This window comes from Culex pipiens, chromosome 2 (genome assembly GCF_016801865.2).
Source record: "Culex pipiens pallens isolate TS chromosome 2, TS_CPP_V2, whole genome shotgun sequence".
In the NCBI taxonomy this organism is placed as follows: Eukaryota; Metazoa; Arthropoda; class Insecta; order Diptera; family Culicidae; genus Culex; species Culex pipiens.
Genome location: NC_068938.1, coordinates 71,268,881 through 71,293,055, shown reverse-complemented (window position 1 = coordinate 71,293,055; position 24,175 = coordinate 71,268,881). Strand labels below are relative to the sequence as shown.

Here is a 24,175-nt window from a genome sequence, read left to right as displayed (position 1 = left end):
ATTTTCCCACATCAGTGTACCCCTCTTCGTTTCCACCCACCCCACGCTCAGAACAACTGGTCAGTCTACCTTGAACAATGCGAAAATGCATGCATCTATCTTGATCTCTCCCAAGTTGTGCTAGACGTCGGCGTCCCGCCACGACCGTTTCACTTTCCATCTATTTTATTTCTTAGAAACAGGCACACGTCGTTAGAACATATCAACACTGCAAGCTAGTAGACCTGGGTAACTCAACGTTCTAGACGCTGTTCTAAGTTGTCCGTTGCCCCGTTCTGACGTTCTTCGCGCGTTGTTGTTCATCCAGTTTTGGCGCGCTTACCTTCGTCCAGTGCGTTGTCCGCGTCGTTGAGCTCCTTGTTCTACCTGTGCACATCTCCCCGAAAATCGACGACCTGGCGCGTGGTCGCGTTCATTGTTTACATATTTTTGTTATGATAGCCGTAATTGGATTACGACGCGTTCGGCGGTTTTCCACCGCAATCCCTTCGTCGATGGCCGCGTTCACGGTCGTTCCCGTGAGTTCTCCCGGTAGAGTAAGGTTCTAGCTGAACTCCGCACCTGTCGTCAGTTCTGTTCGGGACGCAGCGATTGACGGTTCGAAACTTTGCGTGTTTGTCAAGTACGGCTGGGTCGTAGACCATGTGGCTTGTGCTGCTGAAGGATTACAAAACTGGAACAAATATGGCTACCAATTAGTGCTATTTTTTCGCGCGTGTTGCGTAACTTGAAGCGTTCCGCCGACCGATTCCGAGAGTCTCGGATGTCTCTCGGACGACTATCCGTAACTTCAACGCGTTGACAATCGATACCGTGCTCAAGAACCGCTCAGAAAAAGCTAGATCAAATGATCGGAAGAACTTTGCAGCACACCTGAAAGTAGTTCGGAATTAGCCCTGGTGGATCGATATCGCCGTTCAGAGAGCTGGGGTTCTGCTGAAGCTACTCAGCCAAAGGGTGCACCCTTTTAATTGAATAACACCGAGTTGTGCGACTTGGTCAGTCAACCAAATCCTGACCAAAATGGACGCTACCGACGGGGCTGGTGAACCGCTGAAGGAACCCGAGGACGGAGAAAAGCCCGTGTCCGATGTAAGGAAAATCCAAGAAATCAATGTTTACCTCAAGTGCATCTGTTAAAAGGAGCGTAAACACAATGGTCAATTATGAAGAGTTGCTTACCGTACCCTCGGGGCTGAGAAGGTCATTGTGTGGTGCGTGAATGCGTTGAGTCAATGAGGATGGTGATCGAGCGCGAGCAAATTAACAGGTCACAATTCATGGGGGAATGAGGCTCGGATATCCCTGCGAGGCATCAATTGTCGGTCATCAGTGTGAAGTTTGAATAAGAAATGGGTTCACGCGTGCGATGAAGTCATAAGGATCGTGCCGTTGCGCAACAAGACTCATTGACGGAAAAGGAATTGTTTATGATGCAATGCTGCGGGAAAAAGGAGAAAGTGAAAATTTCAATTGAGTGCTTAGGATAAATATTTTGCTGGAAGGAAGAGTTGGAAATTGTTTGTGTTGTACAGCATTGGACAGCCAGTTAATGATGTATAAAAAAGACAAATAATTAGTATGAGCTTGATTGGACGAATTTAAAATAAGATTCAATCCGTGAAAAGATGAGATATTATTTAGGACTCTTCAGAAAACATATGTAAACTCTTAAAAAACTCCAACGTTTCATACAAAAGTGGATTGTGCAAAATATTCATTTTTTTAAATAATCAACTGTCAATCTGATTTGTGCGAAACATTAATTTTCAGCTTGGTAATTTTTACAGGTGAAACAACTCACTATCATAAAAAATCAGTGTATATACAGTCCAGACTCGATTATCCGAAGCCTCGATTATCCAAAGTTTCGATTATACGAAGTTCGATTATTCGATGGTTTGTATGAGACTTCGGATAATCGAATCACGATAAAAAAATTGTTTTGTATTTTTTTATTTTCTTACTTTTAACATTGAATTCAAGTTCTAGTCAAATTTAAATGGTTGATTGCCTGTAAAAAAAAAGATTTTCTTTTGAATATTTCATCATCACCATTTTGGTCGCCATCTTGGATAATCGAGTTTGGACTGTAACTCGAAAATAGTGTAAGAGGTTTAAATTTATGTAAAGTAATTTTAGATTGCAAATTTGACATTAATTTCATAAATAAATCAAATAATAATGTTTTCCAAAATGGTTATTTTGCAAAAAATAATTTTGTGTGTGAAAAATCAGTGCATTTTTGTAAAGAAATCCTAAGCAATACCTACCACTTTGCGGAAGACACCTAATCAATAAGAAAAACCGTTTTCTGTTACAGATTTTTGAATATTTTAAAAGCCTTTTGTATTAACAGAGCTTACATCGTATGAAAACTTGTATGGATGAACTATTGATGAAAAATGACTTCATGGAAAAAGGACACACAAAATTTCATCCAAATAATTAAAAGACAAAAAATTAAATTTCTAAAAAAATCTTCGTTCTTGGGAAAATTGCTCTGCTGCTTATTGAAGGAGTTATTTGACTACGGCAAACAAACAAACTTTTTGACAGTTTGCCAGCTTTGTTTGTTAGCAAAAACGTTAGCCTGCATACATTTGCTATGTTTGCGACACAGAGTAATTTAACTTATTTTGTGTTTGCGAATTTGTCAAACACAAAAACGTGCTAGTTTGTGTGTTTGTTTGTCATATTCTAATAGCTCCTTATGGCCATACAACCCTACACAGCAAATTCTGATGTTTGTTATCAGTTAATATTTACTGAAAACTGCACTACTGAAATCTTCAGTTCGTTTTTCGCTGAACATCAGTTAAAATTTGTATGGAGCTGTCAAAGTTTGCTGAAATTTCCGCAAGTTTTCATTTACTGAAAATTTTAGTAGTGTAGATTTCAGTAAATTTAACTGAGTTCAGTAATAAGAAATTGGTGTGTATTATTATTTGTCAAGGCAAAAAAAAAAAATTAAGCGGCTTGCACGGTATTCTAAAATCTGCTTAAAATAAGCGAAAAAAGTATGTTATTATAGAATAATTCTAAAGATATTTTTGAAAAGGTTCTATAAGCTATTGTATTTCATATGTTTATAGGACCTTTTCAGAAATACTCTACAATTGTGTACAATAAAGTGACCTAATTAGTTTGCAGGTTGTACATGTTAGAGAAAACATCTCAATATTTTTACAGATTCTGAAAGTACGTTAAATTTGTCATAAGAATCAACTTTGAGCTAAGGATTTGACGTTTCGGTTGCTGTTCTACGAGCGTATATGTAGCGTGACGTTACAACGGTTGAGAATGTTGTTCCTTCAATATTTTTTAGAAAGGCTTTGATTCTGCTTTGATAATCAACATAAACTAGAATTTTTATGTGTTTTAACGTGAAATTAACTGCCATAATTCAAATACCATTATTGGTTTTTAAAACAAAGCGAAGCTATTTTTTTTGCAGCCGCTGTACATTCCGTGACGTTACAACGCAGACTTTTACAAAAAGAGTGTTCTGCATGCGTTGTACCGTCACGGAATTCTCAACACTGATCTTTGCAAAAAAATGACCTATTTCGACCGATTTGGATACCTATTGCATTCGACGGGAAATTAATCCTATTTTCAGGATATGATCAGCTTTGGAAAAATGGTTCCTGACCACCGGAGATATTTAGGATTTCCGGAGGTCGTTTTGCGGTCTTTTTTTTTGCTTTTTGATTGAGGTGCCTGGAAACCCGATATTTCAGTTTATTGCAGTTTAAACTTCACTTGCGTCAAAAGTCAAGGTTATAAATCTTTAAATGTTTGTAAAAGTTGGTTTTACAATTGTTAAACTATTCAGAATCCAATCACAACATCTGTTTTTCCATTAAATCAAGTTTTAAAATTTTCCCACTGGTATACTAGCCCGGAGAATGTGTCACAAGTTCTTAGCTCATAAATTTCTAGCATGATAAATCTGTTTTGTATTTTTTCCATTGGAATGGTTCCAGTATTCAAATTAGTATCGTTCCCTTCGTAGCAAACGCGACTAACACACCGTGGAAATGACTGTTAATCCATTTATATAAACGCCCAGCGCTTCCCACTCCTCCACCCTCTTAAACGCATACATCGAACCTCATTTAGCATCGCGCGGGTTTGCCCCATTCAAATTCACTTACATCACCCCCTCGGCGACAACGTGTACTTAAACCCCTTTCGACTAAACCACGAATCGACTAATCCTGATTCTCTTTGTGACGCAAACCCCTTTCTCGTTCACCCCTTGTCAACAGGAACCGTTCGACCTGGACGAGCTGCTGCCGGCGATCGGCGAATTTGGCCGGTACCAGAAGCTGCTGCTGTGGTTGATCTGCCTGCCGGCGTGCATCCCGTGCGGGTTCTGCGCCTTCAACCAGCTGTTCATGACGGACGTCCCGCACGAGTACTGGTGCAGCATTCCGGAGCTGCAGAACTTTACCGTCGAGGAGCGGAAGCAGTACGGCATTCCGATGGAGGAGGTAAGCTGCTTGAAGTATAGATCGCCGGCCCAGGTTACACGTGAACCGTTTAGCTAATTGCCATTTGGGTGTTTAATTACTGACTGACGGTCGTCGGAGCTGGGAGTTGTGGGTGGGAAACTTGTGAATGAAGTGCGTAATTGGTGAGCACGTTGCGTTGGGGAGGGGTGTTAGTCAGCTCAAACGTGTAATTTGAGAACTGGGTTGATACATCGGATTTGTTTTGAAAATAAATAAAACAAACAATTTAGGATATACACTCAACCCCCGGTGGTTGGTCACTTTTTCGTTTGACACTTTTTTAGTTTGTACCCCGTTGGTTGGTCAAAGTCAATCTAAAACGTTACTTAATCCACCTTTAGGTGGTTGGTGCCTTCCTCGCATTCATACACCACACAGCCTCAAAAAAGTGTATAAATAACAATTATTTTATCAAAATATCTGAGATCCGGCCTCAAAAAAAGTGAATTAAAAACACTAAAGTACTTATAACTTTTGATAGGGTTGTCAGATCTTCAATCTTTTGGGCTTGTTGGAAAGGTCTTTTGATTATCTATCCAACGATGGGTCGCATGATAGATCCGGACAACTTTTTCATCAAAATATTTGAGATCCGGCCTCAAAAAAGTGTATAATTAACACTTAAGTGCTCATAACTTTTGATAGGGTTGTCAGATCTTCAATCTTTTGAACGCGTTGGAAAGGTCTTTCAAATACCTTTCTAACAATATATAGCATGATGGGTTTTCTTACAAAAACCACCCTTTTTACAATATTTCAAACTCTAGCCAAATCGTTTTTTTAGCATAACTTTTGAAGTACTTTTCTAAACCAAGACGTATCGAATGAACGGTCCAAATCGGTTAAGCCAGTCCGGTGATAATCGTGTGCATATTTTTCGGTGCACGGACTCACATCCAGACACACGCACAGACATTTGTTCAGAATTTGATTCTGAGTCGATAGGTATACGTGAAGGTGGGTCTAAGAGGTCGAATAAAGAAGTTCATTTTTCGAGTGATTTTATAGCCTTTCCTCATTGAGGTGAGGAAGGCAAAAAGTGACGAACTGTCACTTTTTACACGGTGCTCACGCACACTTTCAAAACAAACGTTTAGTAGTGTGTGTGAACTCCGTGTAAAAGGGGTTTCAAACTAAAAAGTTACCCCGTTCGTTTGACATCAGTTGGTGTCAAACCATCGGGGTTTGAGTGCATCTGGAGTTTTTTTTTTAAAGTTCCAATAAACCAAATTTCCAGTTTTTTGCTTTTTGGGTGTTTTTGAAACCGCCTTGTTTCAGGGGTATGAAAAAACACCCAAAAAGCAAAAACTGAGAATTTGGTTTCTTGGACCTTTAAAAAAAAAACTCCAGACATTTGTTAATAAAACATTTCAATGATTTGTTTGCTTTTGTGGAATCTATTAAACTGAAGGTAAATCAAGTATCGTTAGGAGATAAATGCATACATCGAACCTCTTAAAAATTTTCGAATGTTTTCATAGCATTTTTCTATGGACAGTCCCCAATGTGTAATGGTCGATGGGACAAAAGGAACCGATGGAAAAAGTTTCATACAAATAAAAATGTGCAAAAATGATTTCAATTCAACCTGCTTTCATAAAATAATGTTTTTCTGTTCTTCTTCCCCTTTCAGTACAACGGCATATCCGAGTACAGCAAATGCTCCAGATATGCCATAGACTGGCGACAGTATCTGGCAAACAACGGTGATCTACCTCCGAATCCCCCAAACAGTTCCTGGCCGGTGGAACCCTGCTACGACGGCTGGGAGTACAACACCAGCGAGGTGTCCTCGTCGATAGTGATTGATGTAAGTGGCTAATGGTTAAGGCTTCTTCAAGGTTACACTTTTGGACGAACACGTGCGAAACAAGGAAAGGGTTGCTGTCAAGTGAGATTAGTATCATATTTACGTCCGGTGTCCGGGTTGCGTAACGTTTATCTAATGTTCCGTACCGGGTGCGGTATTGAGGATTACTTGCGGATTGGTTCGGTCATTTGAAGTGGTTTTAGTTATGAGACCTGTTGATTTATGAAGGCCTGAGATAGATTAATATGTTATATCAATGTTTTCATGAAATTCATACTGATATTTTTCTCAACTTCCCACAGTACAATCTGGTGTGCGAGTACGACATCTATCCCACATTGGGACTCGTCGCGCTGAACACCGGAGGTCCGGTCGGAGTGTACCTGTTTGGACTGCTGAATGATCGCGCCGGAAGAAGAACGTCATACTTTTCCTGTCTTGCCACCCTTTTGTTGGGCAGTTTCATGACCGCAGCCAGCTCAAACTTTGCCATGTGGGCCTTCAGCCGGGTGATCGTGGGATTGACCATTCCGGCGGTGTACCAAATTCCGTTCATAATCGCGCTGGAGCTGGTCGGTCCGAACTATCGATCGTTTGTGACCGTCATGACGTGTACGTTCTACACCTGCGGGCTGATGATGCTGGCCGGAGTGACCTACCTGATTCGGGATTGGGTCGAGCTGACGCTGTTCACGTCGGTACCCTTCCTGTTCTACTTTGGGTACATGTTTGTGATGCCCGAATCTCCTCGATGGCTGCTCATGAAGGGCAGGCTGGAAGAAGCTCTGCAAGTGCTGGAGAAGATGGCCCGAGTAAACGGGAAGCAGTTTCCGGCGGCGTTCAAAAACAAACTGCAGGCACGGGTCGACGCAGAAAAGAGAAGAACCGTCAAGAGGGAAGAAGTATCCATCGGGGCGTTTGACCTGTGCCGAACTCCGAACATGAGACTGAAGACGATTCTGATTACGCTCAACTGGTTCGTCAACGAAACGGTTTACTTGGGGTTGAGCTACTACGGACCGTCGCTGGGAGAGAATCAGTATTTGAGCTTCTTTCTGTCCTCGCTGGTGGAGATTCCCAGCTACATCGTGTGCTGGATCATCATGGATCGCTGGGGACGAAGGTGGCCAATGTGTATTATGATGATTATGGGGTAAGTCCTTTAGCAACCAAAGAAACAATTAATTTCATAAAATTCTCCATTTTAGTGGACTATGCTGCGTAACTACGGTGGTTCTTCCGGAAGACGCCGTTTCGGAGACGCTGTTTCTGTACCTGCTTTCCAAATCGATGCTTTCGGCGTCGTTCCTGATCATCTATCCGTTCGCTGGGGAGCTCTACCCGACGCAAGTGCGTGGTGTGGGTATTGGAACTTCCAGCTACATTGGCGGGCTGGGACTGATTGTGATTCCGTTTATCACTTATCTGGTAAGTTAAGTTTTGTTTTTTTTTCCCTTTGTTAAATCAAGACATTATCATGAAAATTTATACAGTCCAGACTCGATTATCCGAAGCCTCGAACATCCGAGCTTCGATTATCCGAAGGTTTGTGTGGGACTCCGGATAATCGAATCATGTTTTTCGTATTTTTTTTATTTTCTTACTTTAAATATCAACTCCGATTTCTGCGACCCCAATTTAGTCAAATTTGTGAACCTTTTAAGTTGTTGATAATATAAAACCAATGATTGATCCATACTTTGATTCCGACTATACGAAACAAGTATTTTATTTAAAAATCTAACATATTGAAACAATTGACACTTCTAAATGTGATTGAAATAGCCAATTTATTTTTCTTTTCATCATTTTTAGAAATGAGTTATACTTGAACTTGGCCTAGTTTTTCTTAACCTGCGTTTAACCTTCCTAAGGTGTTAGGGTCTATATGACCCAGACGGCTTATAAAATGTGCTGTAACTTTTATTCATTCTTACTTACAGACTTGAAACTTTCTGACTTTTCCTAACTTTGTAAAATAAACATTTTGCAACCGGAAGCAACCTCCAGCGCCACCTAGAAAGGGCGCTACAAAAAAACTTACGTTAAAGGTGTTAAGGGGTCTATATGACCCCGGAATCAAAAAAGCTGGCTAAAATCCATTTTGCAACCGATTTTCGTTCTTTTGGACGCAAATGAAAGGTATGGATGTCTAGAAAGGCACCTGTGCTATGCGGACCAAATTTGGCCACTTTGGTTCCTGGGAATCGATTCCAAAGGAACAAACTTTCCGGCAAACCGGCTCTCATAATTTTTATTAGATTTAGCTATGGATTAATGCATAATAAACTATATATAATCTCTAAAAATACGAGTCATATGCTCCGGATCAGGTTGCATGCCATTTGGATCATATCTGGCAACTCTGGAACCGGTTCCGGATACCCTGGAAGTGGCCAGATTGCTATTTTGGTAAAAGCCTATCGTGTGACATATCAAACTTCATGGAATTACATGCCACGAACACTGGAACCAGCCAAAAGATAATTGGACCATATCTGGCCACTCTGGAACCGGTTCCGGATACCCTGGAAGTGGCCAGATTGCTATTTTGGTAAAAGCCTATCGTGCGACATATCAAACTTCATGGAATTACATGCCATGGACACTGGAACCAGCCAAAAGACAATTGGACCATATCTGGCCACTCCGGAAAAGGTTCCGGATACCTTGAAAGTGGCCAAATGGCTATTTTGGTAAAAGCCTATCGTGCGACATATCAAACTTCATGCAATTACATGCCATGGACACTGGACCCAGCAAAAAGACAATTGGACCATATCTGGCCACTCCGGAATCGGTTCCGGATACCTTGAAAGTGGCCAAATGGCTATTTTGGTAAAAACCTATCGTGCGACATATTAAACTTCATGGAGTTACATGCCATGAACACTGGAACCAGCCAAAAGACAATTGGACCATATCTGGCCACTATGGAACCGGTTCCGGATACCCTGGAAGTGGCCAGATTGCTATTTTGGTAAAAGCCTATCGTGCGACATATCAAACTTCATGGAATTACATGCCATGGACACTGGAACCAGCCAAAAGACAATTGGACCATATCTGGCCACTCCGGAATCGGTTCCGGATACCTTGAAACTGGCTAAATGGCTATTTTGGTAAAAGCCTAACGTGCGGCATATCAAACTTCATGTAATTACATGCCATGCACGCTGGAACTAGTAAAAAGCCAACTGGACCATATCTGGCCACCATTTTACTGATTCCAATGTGCATGGCTTGTTATTCCGTGAAGTTTGATATGTCGCACGATAGGCTTTTACCAAAATAGCATTCTGGCCACTTCCAGTGTATCCGGAACCGGTTCCAGAGTGGCCAGATATGGCCCAATTGTCTTTTTGCTGGTTCCAGTGGCCATGGTATGTAATTCCATGAAGTTTGATATGTCGCACGATAGGCTTTTGCCAAAATAGCAATGTGGCCACTTCCAGGGTATCCGGAACCGTTTCTAAAGTGGCCAGATATGGCCCAATTGTCTTTTTGCTGGTTCCAGTGTCCATGGCATGTAATTCCATGAAGTTTAATATGTCGCACGATAGGCTTTTACCAAAATAGCAATCTGGCCACTTCCAGGGTATCCGGAACCGGTTCCAGAGTGGCCAGATATGGCCCAATTGACTTTTTGTTGGTTCCAGTGTCCATGGCATGTAATTCCATGAAGTTTAATATGTCGCACGATAGGCTTCTACCAAAATAGCAATCTGGCCACTTCCAGGGTATCCGGAACCGGTTCCAGAGTGGCCAGATATGGTCCAATTGTCTTTTTGCTGGTTCCAGTGTTCGTGGCATGTAATTCCATGAAGTTTAATATGTCGCACGATAGGCTTCTACCAAAATAGCAATCTGGCCACTTCCAGGGTATCCGGAACCGGTTCCAGAGTGGCCAGATATGGCCCAATTGACTTTTTGTTGGTTCCAGTGTCCATGGCATGTAATTCCATGAAGTTTAATATGTCGCACGATAGGCTTCTACCAAAATAGCAATCTGGCCACTTCCAGGGTATCCGGAACCGGTTCCAGAGTGGCCAGATATGGTCCAATTGTCTTTTTGCTGGTTCCAGTGTTCGTGGCATGTAATTCCATGAAGTTTAATATGTCGCACGATAGGCTTCTACCAAAATAGCAATCTGGCCACTTCCAGGGTATCCGGAACCGGTTCCAGAGTGGCCAGATATGATCCAAATGGCATGCAACCTGTTCCGGAGCGTATGACTCGTATTTTTAGAGATTATTTATAGTTTATTATGCATTAATCCATAGCTAAATCTAATAAAACTTATGAAAGCCGGTTTGCCGGAAAATTTGTTCCTTCGGAATCGATTCCCAGGAACCAAAGTGGCCAAATCGGGACCGCATAGCACAGGTGCCTTTCTAGACATCCATACCTTTCATTTGCGTCCAAAAGATCGAAAATCGGTTGCAAAATGGATTTTTGCTAGCATTTTCAATTCCGGGGTCATATAGACCCCTTAACACCTTTAACGTAAGTTTTTCTTAACATCCTAGGAAGGTTAAAAACCTTCTACAACAAGATTTGAACTCATCACAATTGAATTATGAATCTGCGTGCCTACCATCTAATCCAAGAAGACCAACATTTAATGAAATTGGAAAAACTACTTTTGCAACGATTCATCGTTATAGCTACACAGTAAAAAATATCATGGTAATATTACATCTGGGAAGGGGTACATCTTTTCTGTCAGAAAAAATGTGTAATTTTGCCTCTGAAAATGTGTAATTTCACCACTTTTCTGGTGTAATGTCACTTTTTCAGTCTAAATTGAAGTAAAGTTACACCATAAAAGAGGTAATATTAATTCTTCCGAAATTACAGCTTCGAAATTAACACAATTTTTTACTGTGTACACTTTACTTACACAGCAAAAAATCGGATGGTAAAATCGCATGCAAAAGCATGCACATCACCTTTGTAAGAAAAAGCACTTAAAATTACACTTTGCATGTACACCATAAAACGTGTAATATTACACTCTTGGTTATTTTGGTTCCTGGGATAGGTGTCGAATTGCTCTCTCTACAAAGTAAATGTCAAATGTTTCGTTTTGATTGATAATAAATTTATTTTACATCCATATTTGTATTTACAATACGATGAATTGATGAGCAGTGATAGTGCAGTGGCAACGGGCGAAGTTGTCCACGACTTGCCGGCGATCAGCTACTCTGATGGGTGATAAAGCTGGCGGTACGTTCCGGTGGTAACGTTATCGAAAACGGTCGGTTCCAGACCAGGTTCTTGCTGGGAAACGTTGCCTCGGTGATGGCAGTTTTGTTAGACAACATGCAAACGGCGCGCAGCATTCTGGCGGGGTCACGTCCCGCGACGACGGTTGGTCAGATTGACTTTCTTCCGGTGAGACCTCCGGGGCCGGGTAGATGGTAAACTTCACCTTGAACTTTTTGATGTAATCGGGGAACAGACGCTCTGAATTCGCCTTCTCTTCGCATTTGTTTCGTTCTGGAACAGGTTCGATTATTAAGCGGTTTTTGACTAGCTTAAACTCATTCAAGACTTTCTCACCACAATAGTTATTTACCTCCACTCTCTAAACAACCTGAACTGCAGCTTTTGACCAAAGAAAAATCGAAATTTTGCCGCTCCACCCAATCATTGTTTTGATTTGATTGCGGGTGAGAGCAACTTTTGACAACTCAACAGTAGACAAGACGCGAATGCGATATTACACAATTTGGGTGTACAAGATTTTAGGCAAAAGTGCAAAGTGGTGTTCTGCAATAACTGTGTAATATTACATAAAAATGATTACACAAAGCAGTTTTACACGCAGTCATTTTACTACTTTTTTTACTGTGTAAAAGAAAAATTGCGCCATGATTTGAAAATATGTTGTCTACAAATTTCAACTTAACACATTTTTTTTTCATTTTCATTTAATTTGTGAATTTAAGATTGTCTTCAGCCACAAAATGTTCAACCTCGACTTTGACCAGACTGTAGTTTATAAACTTCTTACAAAATTATTGTTTAACCTGGTTTTAATGTTTGTTGAGGCATGAAAATTGCAATAAAATGCTTATGAATAATATTTTCGCGTTTTTGTTTTGTTTTGCAGATTTTTTATAAATTTTAATCAAATGATTTAAAGCTTTTTTGAACAACACTTATGCACAAATGACATTTTTTGTTCTCTTATATTTATATTTATAAAACAAATGTCAAAAAATACTTGAAATTTCAAAAAACTTTTGCTGATAGATGCATTTTTCAATTTGATAGATTAAAATAACGTAAAATCAGTTTTTCAAATATACAGGTTTTCACTTTTGGCCCTCCATTCAAAAACTTTGGGCACATCTGATCTAGACAATGAAACATTATTTTGTTTGAAGTACTGTGTTTGAGACATTTAAAGTAAATTTTGTTGCAAAATACGTTTCTAGAACAAATCGTGTCTTTTTGTCAGCATTTTACTAATATTTGAGGGTTGAGAAATAAGGTTTTGCAGGGATTATAGGGCAAAAAAGTAGACAATTTTTGTTTGAGGGTGTTGCTTGGACGATGCCTGAGATATGTACGTATAAATATTGTGCATTTCATCAATTTTTATCATCAAAAATTGCAATAGCACATTTTGGGTGTTACGAAATAGTTGCAACAAAAAATGTTACTTGGGTTTGGACATACCTGAAAGTCTATCGTCAGGTCTAAAAAAGTAACTTTTATGGTCGGTTGAGTTTTTAAAGGGATTTAGATAAATTTAGAGTGATTTAAAATGTCAAAACACTCTAAAAGGAATGTGAGCAATGAGACTTTCACAAAACCCTTATTTTTTAATTTAGATAAATTTATTTCAATATTTGAATGGATGAAAATCTGACTACTGCACATTTGGCGTTCAACTAGACTCTAATGTTGATTGTTTTTAATTAATTTCTTTGACATTTCTGGTTTCTATGCTGGTTTAAAATAATATTTAAATTTGAAGGACTACGGAATGTAAAATTAAAAAATGAATGGTTTCAGGTTAATTAGTTCCAAATAAAGCTAGATTTTGATAAATCTAAACGATACCTTAATCACTAAAAACTAAACTTGTGCCTAATCCAGAATCAATGTTTAAATCATTACAGAATGAATGATTAAATTATGTATACTACACTGAACTATTTGTTATCTTCCTATTGAATTATAGTTCTATCACAAAATCATTATTTAAACCTTTGATGAAATATTGTGAGCAAAAAAACACTTAAAAATATAAAGCAATTACAAAACCAGGTTGAAGGTTAAAAAACATGCTCAAAAAATCAAATGTTAAACTTATTCTTCAACATGTGTCCAAATTACCCCACAAAAGGTGTCCATATAACCCCACAAGGCATGTCCAAATTACCCCATAGGGGTGTTCATATTACCCTACACAAAAATGTGGGGTTAATTTATAATTTAAAAACACGCACGAAGAATGATCTCATATACATGGAAGATCAACACAATAATTAGATATTTGGAAAGAATTGAGACAAAAGAGAGACAAAATAACACATTTTTTCAAGATCTCTCAAAAAAAATTATTGAAGCTTACAAGAGCAATTCTCTATCAAAACCGGAAATGGATTTTATTTGTATTTTTTGATTTGGCTCAAACTTTGTGGGGGCCTTCCCTATGACCAAATAAGCTATTTTGTGTCATTGGTTCACCCATACAAGTCTCCATACAATTTTGGCTGCTGTCCATACAAAAATGGTACGTAAATATTCAAACAGCTGTAACTTTTGAGTGAATTTTCTGATCGATTTGGTGTCTTCGGCAAAGTTGTAGGTATTGTTGAGGACTATTGATAAAAAAATAGGTACACGGAAAAAAAAATTGCAGATTTTTTAATCAACTTTTTTTTACTAAAACTCAATTTCCCAAAATACGTATTTTTTGATTTTCGAGATTTTTTGATATGTTTTAGGGGACAAAAATCCGCAACTTTTGAGCCATAGAGAAACATGGTAAATTAATCTGCCGCCGAGTTATGATTTTTTGAAAAAATAGTGATTTTTGAAAAAAATCGAAATTTCATACAAAACAAAATTTGACGTAATTTTTTAATGTAAAATTGAATTTGCAATCGAAAAGTACTTCACAGATTTTTTGATAAAGGGCTCCGTTTTCAAGATATAGCCACCGAAAGTTAGATTTTAGCGAAATATTTGCAGTTTTTCGATTTTTAAAAATAGTGACCATGAGTGACCATTTCTGAAAATATTATTTCGAAAAGTTCATAAAATTTGTTATAAAATTGTCTAAGAGACATTGAAAATTGGACCTCTGGTTGCTGAGATACAGCGGCTTAAACTAAAAGAAACAGGAAAATTGAAGTTTTCTAAGTCTTACCCAAAAAACCCACCATTTTCTAATGTCGATATCTCAGCAACTAATGGTCCGATTTTCAATGTTAAAACATAAAACATTCGTGAAATTTTTCGATCTTTTCGAAAAAAATATTTTCAAATTTTTTGAATCCTTTTTCGAAAAATCTGTAAAGTACTTTTCGATTGCAAATTTAATTTTACATTAAAAAATTACGTCAAATTTGTTTTGGTTTTGTATAAAATTTCGATTTTATTCAAAAATCACTATTTTTTCAAAAAATCACAACTCGGTGGCAGATTTTTTGACCATACTTCTCTATGGCTCAAAAGTTGCGGATTTTTGTCTCCTAAAACATATCAAAAAATCTCGAAAATCAAAAAATACATATTTTGGGAAATTGAGTTTTTGTAAAAAAAAAGTTAATAAAAAAATCGGCAAATTTTTTTTCCGTGTACATACTTTTTTCTCAATAGTCCTCAACAATTCCTACAACTTTGCCGAAGACACCAAATTGATCAGAAAATTCACTCAAATGTTACAGCTGTTTGAATATTTACGTACCATTTTTGTATGGACAGCTGCCAAAATTGTATGGAGACTTGTATGGCTGAATCAATGACACAAAATAGCTTCTTTAGTCATAGGGAAGGCCCCCACAAAGTTTGAGCTAAATCAAAAAATACAAAAAATAAAAATGGCCGAAATCGGCCGATTTCGAAGAGAATTGCTCACAAGTGAAAAGCAGAATATCATTTGGCATTTTTGTATATTTAATTGTTGACTGTGGAAAAATGTACAGCCAGTGGGGGTGCAATTGGGTCAAAGTGATTTTTTACGGATTTTACCATTTATCAGGTTCTGCACAATGAAACTAAATTCTGTTTAAAGGGTTGTGTATGGGAAATCTTTAGATGACTTAGCTGAAAAAATCTCGTTCCTAGAACAAATCATGTCATTTTGGCAGCTATCTAAAAATAATCTTTTTAATATTTTTTTTTGAATTGCTCGGAAAGGTCCCAAATGTTTGAAAATCTCTGTTTGAAAATATCTACTTCAAACATTGTAGCATGTCGATACGATTCCCTCGAACAAGAAACACTGTTGGATGACTTGTTTGACCCTATCTTTGTATTTGAGCATCATTCATGTTTCATTTGACCCAATGTCACTCCTTTTAAGGGGTGAGATTGGGTCAATTTTCCAACGATTGGCATTTAAGGTAGAGTTCATCAAATTCCACCATATTTTTAGAATATGTTAGTAAACTATCTAAGTATAATTCTACGTTAAAATATTTCCGATGTTTATTAAATTGTTTTTGTTATTCAGAAACTACTAGAGGTGTATCGTTTTTTTGACCCGTAGTCACCTCCACTGACGGTATTTAATTGTTGGAAATACAATTACACTATTTTAAAACACATGTTTTAATGCTTTTCAGACTATGAGCAAGTTCAATCTCAGCGGCTCTTTCTTTTGTAAACCAAGGTTATTTTGGGTCTGGGGGTGAGATTGGGTCATACAAATTTCTGCATTTTTGTTTGACCCAATGTCACCCCCCAGACCCAATGTCAACCCTGATGACGGTAGCTCAATAGTTGCCTTTGTTGTTCCCCTAAAGCAAATCATAATTATAAATTTCTTTCCAGGGCAAAGAAAACCTCGTCCTCCCGCTTGTCATCATGGGCTGCGTCTCGGTCGCTGGCGGTTTCACCGGCCTGCGGCTGCCGGAAACGCTCCACCACCGCCTGCCGCAAACCCTCGAAGAGGGCGAACTGTTCGGCGCCGACTGGACCTTCGACGACTGCTTCCGGTGCGTCCCGTCGAAGAAATCCCCCGCCGGCTCGTACGAAAATCTGTCGCACGAACTGTCGGACGCGGCGCTCGAGCTGAACGCCGGCATGCCCGTGAGCCGGGCGTACGAACCGACCACCTCGACGGAGAAGACACCGCTGGAGATCGCCCGGATACGGCGGCAGTCGATGAAGCGACTGGTGCGCCAGGCCAGCACCATGGACACCCAGAAGACGGCGGACGGGGCCATGCAGTTGACGTACTGGTTTTAAGGTTAGGGGAGTTCGGGTGGGAAATGAAACACAGTTTGAGCTTTTTTTTTTGAACATATTTTAACAATAAAGAAATACGTATATGTATATTTCGGTTTTCTCTGATTCTTCTATAGTTGTAATGTGCTTTGACAACATTCACTTGTTTTAAAATTAAAGTTTTTCTTGATTTTTTCGGATTTCTTTTAACATATCTAGAGTTGCACTTTTCTTCTTCTCTTTTTTGTTGTTGTTGTTTTTCACGGATAGAGTTTTTTTATGTACCTTAAATTCACACATGGGATTGTTTGTTTTTATATTTCTATCGAGAGCATCAACAGATCGGCATTTCCTAGCGATTTAAGTACGATTGGTTGGTTGGTGATTATTTCCTTGTATTTGTTCTCATTTACTACACATAACAGATTGTTTCTTCCTCCTGTTGATCTTATTATTTGTTTCTTTTTTCTTGTTTGGAGGGTACACAGTAAACTATTGTTTTAACTAAAACTTATCCGTTACATAATTTTCAACATGTTTGTTCGGTTCTTTTGAGAATTTATTATTTCATCAGCGCATCGAAGAATCGGTTGCGACACTTCGAGTAGGCATTTCTTAGGATATGTTTTTCTTAGATGGTTTCTTCACGTACACTTACTTATTTCTGGGGGAGGAGGAAAAACCTAAATAGCAGAGAGTTTATAACTGACACTCGAGGATCGCGATGGTTGAACAACGGCATACTGGAAATCAACGTGGCTTTAATCTTACTGTTTCTCAACTACTTTGTACTAACAAATCAAATTACTCTATCTAATAAGTTACTATTCTGTGTTTTTGTTTTGTTGTTGTTGTTGTCGGATTCTCTTTATTGTGTATTGTATAGATTTATGTCTCTCGCATGTAAGAACAAATAGGAGTACGGTTAATATCTATGTGTTTGTGTGAGTTCAGTGAGAGAGAATCGATCAAAAGGTCCGCGCCGTTGCATGAGTTTTGCGCTCTCTCTTTGCTTCCTCTCTTTCGCGCGCTGCGCTCGTGAGCGCAACCACGACAGTGAGAGAAATGCGATTCTGACAGAGAGAGAATTGTCATTTGCAAAAGCAGAACTTTAGATTCGATCGGAAACAGAAGTATTTGTGTTTTAAAGCTAGTGCTCTCCCAATATATTTGTGACAGACAGAGAACGGAAAAAAGTGTGTAAATTTTAGTCAAGTCTTGTTTCGAATCTTCTCGGGACGGCGATCGATTGGTTGTTCCTTTGATTTCAATTTCGGGGTACGCGAACTCTTAAATAGTCAATTTAGTCGGTATGTTTAGAGACACCGGTGTCTTGCGGTGATGTCTTTTCTGTTCTGTGTTTATAAACTCTAAATATATTATATAATTATTTCTGAAGGAGCGTTGAAGATTGGCAAGAAACACACTCTCTCAAACTCTCTTGCGGTCCTAAAGGTTAAGTTTTTTTTTGTTTAAATTTTATGTTCGTTCGGTCAATTGGCTCTTCTGTGATACACAAAAATATATATTCGTTTTAGCAAGGTAAAAATTTAGAATAAGTTAAAATGTCCAATCGTTTCCAGATTCATCAGTGTATAGTAAATTTAGTTGAACTTAGTGTATACGAATTCGTTTGCTGTAAATATTCGATTGTAATTTTACTTGTTGAAAATAAACCAATAATTAGTTCGTGAGATTTTCTTTTGTTTATTTTTTAAACTCAAACGTTATCATTATATCACAAATATGTCCTAGAATAAAAAGGAATCCACGTTATCACTACCAATTTTGACGCGCTAAATTTATCGTTTTGTAACCTAGAAACTACGAAATGTTCCGAATAGGGTGTAATCGTACTCTCGCACTCACGGTAAGTCCGCTTTTAAAAGTGATTCCAAAAAAATCTACTGCTCGGCTGAAAGAGTGAGTCCGCGCTATAAATCCTTGTATCATTTTCCGCACTTTTTTTGGGTTCTTTGTTTAATGTCTCTTCCCTTTTAATATGATTCATTAGACAAATTTAAAGGCATCCAGATCCGGTTAAACGTTTTTTCCTGCACTTTTCCTCTATCTTTCATGTTTAGTTCTCTTGTTCAAATGGCACTTTTAGGTGTTTGCTACTTGTCCGGGAAAGGTCGGGGAATTATTTTTGGAATAATGTATCAAAATATACCTACTATCATCGTTCAATGTTCTGTACTTTTTTTGTGGAGGCATGGAATTTTGGTCCGGGATTTTCACTACTTTTTTTTTCTCTGAAGGACATTTTGCTGTGGGTTATGCTACGTGTTTTCAAGTAAAAGTTATACATTTGTGTAGGCACAAGTGACGTTTTTTGTTCGGTAAGGTTCCATTTTCGACATATTTCATTTTTCTATTTGTGTTATTTTGTAATGTTGTTTTGTAAGGGGCATTTCTGCGAGAGAATCGAAGGGAAAAGGTCGTGCCATGTCTGTGGTAGAAGGGACCCTATCATGATGCTTTTTTTGATTGAAATGGCAGTTTTTTCTCCGTGAATATATTTGTTCTCATTTTCGATTTTTCGTTATCAATTTGGTTTATATGTTTTGTTTTATTTAAGGGTATTCCATTAAGATCAGCACAAAAATTGAAAAGTTTTCTTATTCTCAATTTTGATTATTTTTGACAAAAAATAATCCAAGCTGCAAATTTACAAATAAATATTCATAAATAGACACGAAGATTATTGTAAAAACTTGTTTGCTGCTTTAATATATATTTTTTTTTTGAAAGTGTAATATCCTCAAAAATATTAATGAAGTAAATGTTAACACAATCCGAAGAGGATTTTTAAAAGAATGGTACAATTTTGGGGCGTTTTTTAAAAAGGTGAAACAAACCAAACAAATTTTGCTTTTTGGTTGTTTTTGAATTCCCCTGACTTAAAGCGGTTTCAAAAACACTCAAAAAGAACAAAAAATAAATAAAATTTAGTGTATTGGACCCTTTTTTAAAAATCCAGATCGCCAGAATTCGCGTTTGCTACAAAATGGCACAATTTTGAGCTAAGTCCTCATGAGCTCAAATATTATTGTTTACAAAACATCTGACCTTTCATCTGCGAGCGTTCAAAATTTCAAATTTTCAAAAACTAAGGCTCTCAAACATGCCTGAATTATACAAGAATATACATTTTAAATGATTACAAAATTCTTTGACTAAGTAATTTGATTTTTATAATTGTTGTTAGTTCACAACTTGTTTTGCTTTTATTTTAATAAATGCTGTAATTTTTGCAAAAAAAAAACAACACCGCAATCGAGAAAGCAACGTCCGTTTCGCTCTATTTTCTGGTTTTCTCTGCTATGCTCCCATTTGTACTCCAGTTTACATTTGCTCTGGAAAAAACGGGAGCATAGCTCTGCGGGAATCTTAAATACAAGAGAGTTGCTCTCTCGCTCACTGTTATGTTACAAGTATTAGGTTATGTGAGAAAATCTAGTAGAAATAAAATTTTAATTATGTAAATTTGGCAAATAACATTTGAAGGTTTGATAAGATTTTTAGATGAAAACATCAAGAATGATTTTTGAATTGAATAATTTTGTAAGTTTACAACATATTTTTATTATAAAAAAAATCTTCTTTGCAAAAAAAAAACAAACATAAAAATGACAAGCCCGCGAGCGAAAGACTTTCTTTCGCTCTTTCTTCCGGCTTTCACTGCTTTGCTCTCATTTGTTTTCCAGTTCCTTCTTGCTCTGAAAAAAAAAAAAAACGGGAGCATAGCAAAGTATAACAAAGAAAGCATAGCAAAATATAAAAGAAGAGAGTTGCTCTTTCGCTCACTGTCTTGCTACGAGTTTTTGATGTTGTGAGAAAACTTTGCGAAACTTTAAAAAACATAAATTTGACAAATTTCAGGTTTTGGCAGTAAAAACAAAGAAAATTATACATTTTTGAGGATAATATTAGAATATTTTTCTATTTTTGTGCAAATCCTTAAAAACAACCCTCGGGAAATTAACCTTTATGCGATTCTGTGTTTCTCTTCCTTCAATGTGTACATCCTAAGGGCTAAGAGATATGTGATTATCGTGTGTAAAATCAAACAAAACAAAAACGTAATAATATTTTTTTTCTTCTGTTTAACAAAATAAGATCAATGGCAAGTTCTGGTAACGTAAATTTGTTGTTATGCTTAGCTTAGTGTTGTGTGTGTGTTTAAAAAAAATATCTGTCGCTTACACTTTAGCAAACTTAGCAACTATCTGGCAAGTAGTAAATTTGTGCTCACTGGATTGAGTATTGTTATCTTAGCTAGATTTAAACTTATCGATTGGGAATCAGCTTTCTCTGTGTGTGTGTTTGCGGTTCGGAAACTGCGGGTTGGGCAAGGAAGTTATTTTAAGGTTTGTTTTGTAAAATTGCATTCGCGGAAATATCCATTGGAGGAGATTTTTAAAACCTAAAAATCTAACGTAATGGACTAGCATAATCATATCGCATTGTATTCTTTTTTCTTCTTTCTAGGTTATTTTTTTGTTGCGGTCCACATTTACAGGTTTCGAGCTTAACCCTACACATTTGTCATGATATCTGTCTCTGTATGCGTTTTGACGGTTTGTGTCGCAAGCGCGCGCCTTCGCATTCATTCTCCCACGTGTTTAAAGAAACGTATATTGATTTTGTTTATTTTGTTGAATTATTTAAAATTTGTACTACCAGTTCTTAATCCTCTCATTTTGTCACGATTCGTTGCGTCAATCAGTTTCTACAGCTCAATTCTTTCTTCCATGTTTTTTTTGTTTTAAATATTTTGTTTGTATTTGTTTAATCTCGCGCTCTGTAAATAAACAAAATCAGTATAAAAAGTGTCTTTTAAGTGCATAAAACCTCATGTTATTTTTTCGTACAAAAATCACGCCACTCCGTAAAATTTGCCAAGCTCCATAAATACGACTTATTTGTATAGGTGTGTGTGTTCTTACTTGCTAACATTTAGGAGTACTATTTACACAATAAACTGCAAGAAACATTACTACGTACACGCTAATAGGTCTGATTTGGGACACACCGATTGATATACATGAGAATCTAAGCTACTGTAAAGTGATTGATTGGAAACATATCTTAGTTGTTTCACACGCATTGGGCTTAAAATCGTACGCACATTTACTTTAACGTTAGAACAAATAATGATCTTAACCTGACGCTTCAAACTTAGCTAGTTGAGTTCCTCACTGGGCGCGATTGTAAAAAAGTTTGCAAACAAACGCGATGAAAAACTGAATCATGATCAAGATGAAACTTCGAATCAACGTCAAGTCTTTTCGTCTCCGCGGCCTTAGAACGGCAAACTGGCGAGAAACATGTTCTCGATGAGGGGCGGCGCCGGCACCAGGTCCTCCAGCTTCAGGTAGAATATCCGCTGCAGGCCCTGCACGCTGAGGGATCGCAGCTCGGGCAGCTTCCCCAGCAGCCGGTTGAAGTAGTGCGGCTTGCGTTGCGCTTCCGAGTTGTACGTGACGTGGTCGCGCAGGCTGCTGATGATCTTCATCTGGAGCTGCTCGACGCGCTTCGGTTCCCGCAGGCCGTAGCGTTCTGAGAGAGAGGGGAAGAGATTTGGTTAGGTGGTTTTGTTGTTGTCTTGTTTAGCGGTCGCCATTTTGTCAAAAAGATAGCCAAGGAACGATCATAGAGATATTGAGATAGGTCTGAGGACAGCGATATGACTTCAAATCGTCATTTCTTTCAATTTCACGATGACATGATAAAATTCTTCTACTATTACCGAAATGTCCTATATTGACCGACGGTTCCGGAATGGCTATGTTGAGTCAAAGAATGACGGCATATTTTCTAATTGCCGTAACTTCAAATTCCATGAAATTTGATATACAGTAGAAGTTCGCTAACTGGACGTTGTTTAACTGGGCTACGGCCCCCTTTAAAAGCAGACAAACGTCAAAAAACCAAAACAAACCGAAATGACCGAGAGATTACTGGATGCCAAAAGCCTGTTCATTAAAGAAAAATAACTTTTTTCAAACTTTTATTTAATTTCAAGTCACAATTAAAGAAATATGAAAAGTAAGCATTGTAAATAAATTTTAGTAACTTTTATTTTTATATTTCATCAGGAAAATATTATACATCGGTGGTCCCCTCGTTATTTTTCGTTCAGCCCAGTTAGCGAGCAGCAGCAGCAGGGGATTCCTTTACTTTTTACTTTTACGTGAAAAATTTCAAATATAAATGGAGTATAAGTGGCACCGTAAATACCAAGGTTGATATTCGATAATACTATCATCGAATTTATGTTTATCGTTATTTCGAAAATTCTCTCGGCGATAATCTTACCGACGATGACCGACAATAAGGGTATTTTTGAAATATGTCTAAAATTGGCCTTATCCAACCATACCATGATAAATTTTCAATTCTTTTACTAAGAATATATTTTTTGATAATGAAGTGAGTTTCAAAATATGAATACTAATTTTTTCACAAAATACCGTATATTTTGAAAACATTTTTTTTTATTATTTGCAATATGGGTATCAAGCAAAGCGAAATTGCTTTTTCACTTTAATTCAATTTTTTTTTGTAAAATACTGGAATTTTCATAAAATGTCGTTTGATTTTCCAGAAATATCAAAATTTTCATAATGTGTTATTTTAGGTTTCAAAACTAGTTTTTTTTAAAATAAATTTTCTCTTTATTACAATCAATTTTGTAAAATTTAGAAATTTTTATGATTTTTTTTTGCGAAAATACAACAATTTTCCTAATGTAATTATTGAAATGAGTATCAAAGCTAAATTTTGAATGCATTGCAACTTTATAATTTTTTTTTGTAAATTACACAAATTTTCACAAAATAACGTATTTCTTGCAAAATTACTCAAATCTTCATGATTTGTAATATGGGAATAAAACAAAGCGATATTTTTATGTATATTTTCGCTTTGTTGTTTTTATAAAAAAAACTAAAATTTTCATAAAATACCATATTTTTCGAAAATACACAAATTTTCATAATTTGTTATCCAGGTTTTTAAGCGAAGATGGCGTTCGAATGGTGAACGCCCGAAATGTCAAAATCTCGCAGTAGCACCAACATTAGAAAAAAAAATGTGGCTGTCATGCCATGGCACATTTTTTTCGTAATGTTGGTACCACTGCGTGATTTTGACATTTCGGGCGTTCACCATTCGAACACCATTTTAGCTTAAAAATCTGGATATGGGTATCAAACGAATCGAAGCTTATTATTTTTTTTGTGAGATGCACAAATTTTCACAAAAAAAAACAGTTTTTTTGCGAAAATACTCAACTTTTCTTAATATGTAATATAAGTATCATGGGAAAATTTTTACATGCATTTTCACATTTTTTTTTAGTTTTTTCCTGAAAATACTACTTACTTTTTAAATACTATTATTTATTTATTAAATATT

At 37.3% G+C, this 24,175-nt stretch overlaps 2 protein-coding genes across 6 annotated transcripts in view; one reads left to right on the top strand and one right to left on the bottom strand.

Moving 5' to 3' along the window:
• The first annotated feature begins 251 nt into the window (after window positions 1–251).
• Window positions 252–18,446, top strand: LOC120422769 (carcinine transporter). The gene is made up of 6 exons (XM_039586313.2): window positions 252–1,092; window positions 4,275–4,499; window positions 6,154–6,330; window positions 6,633–7,483; window positions 7,539–7,758; window positions 16,355–18,446. Exons 1-6 carry the CDS (start codon window positions 1,024–1,026, stop codon window positions 16,769–16,771), a joined length of 1,959 nt encoding a protein of 652 aa, XP_039442247.1. The 5' UTR covers window positions 252–1,023; the 3' UTR covers window positions 16,772–18,446.
• The window catches only part of LOC120422518 (probable nuclear hormone receptor HR38), a 202,302-nt gene continuing 196,308 nt past the window's right edge, over window positions 18,182–24,175 (bottom strand). For all 5 annotated transcript variants that reach the window (XM_039585976.2, XM_039585985.2, XM_039586009.2 and 2 more), the window contains one exon: window positions 18,182–22,315. In XM_039585976.2, coding sequence (XP_039441910.1) covers window positions 22,059–22,315 — 257 coding nt within the window. In that variant the 3' untranslated portion in view covers window positions 18,182–22,058. The remainder of the gene's footprint in view (window positions 22,316–24,175) is intronic.

Excerpts from the sequence above, each read along its gene's own strand:
- LOC120422769 (XM_039586313.2), top strand. The coding sequence starts at position 1,024 with ATGGACGCTACCGACGGGGCTGGTGAACCGCTGAAGGAACCCGAGGAC. Across the intron at positions 1,093-4,274 it reads GAGAAAAGCCCGTGTCCGAT|GAACCGTTCGACCTGGACGA; the intron begins GTAAGGAAAATC and ends CCTTGTCAACAG. Across the intron at positions 4,500-6,153 it reads ACGGCATTCCGATGGAGGAG|TACAACGGCATATCCGAGTA; the intron begins GTAAGCTGCTTG and ends TTCCCCTTTCAG.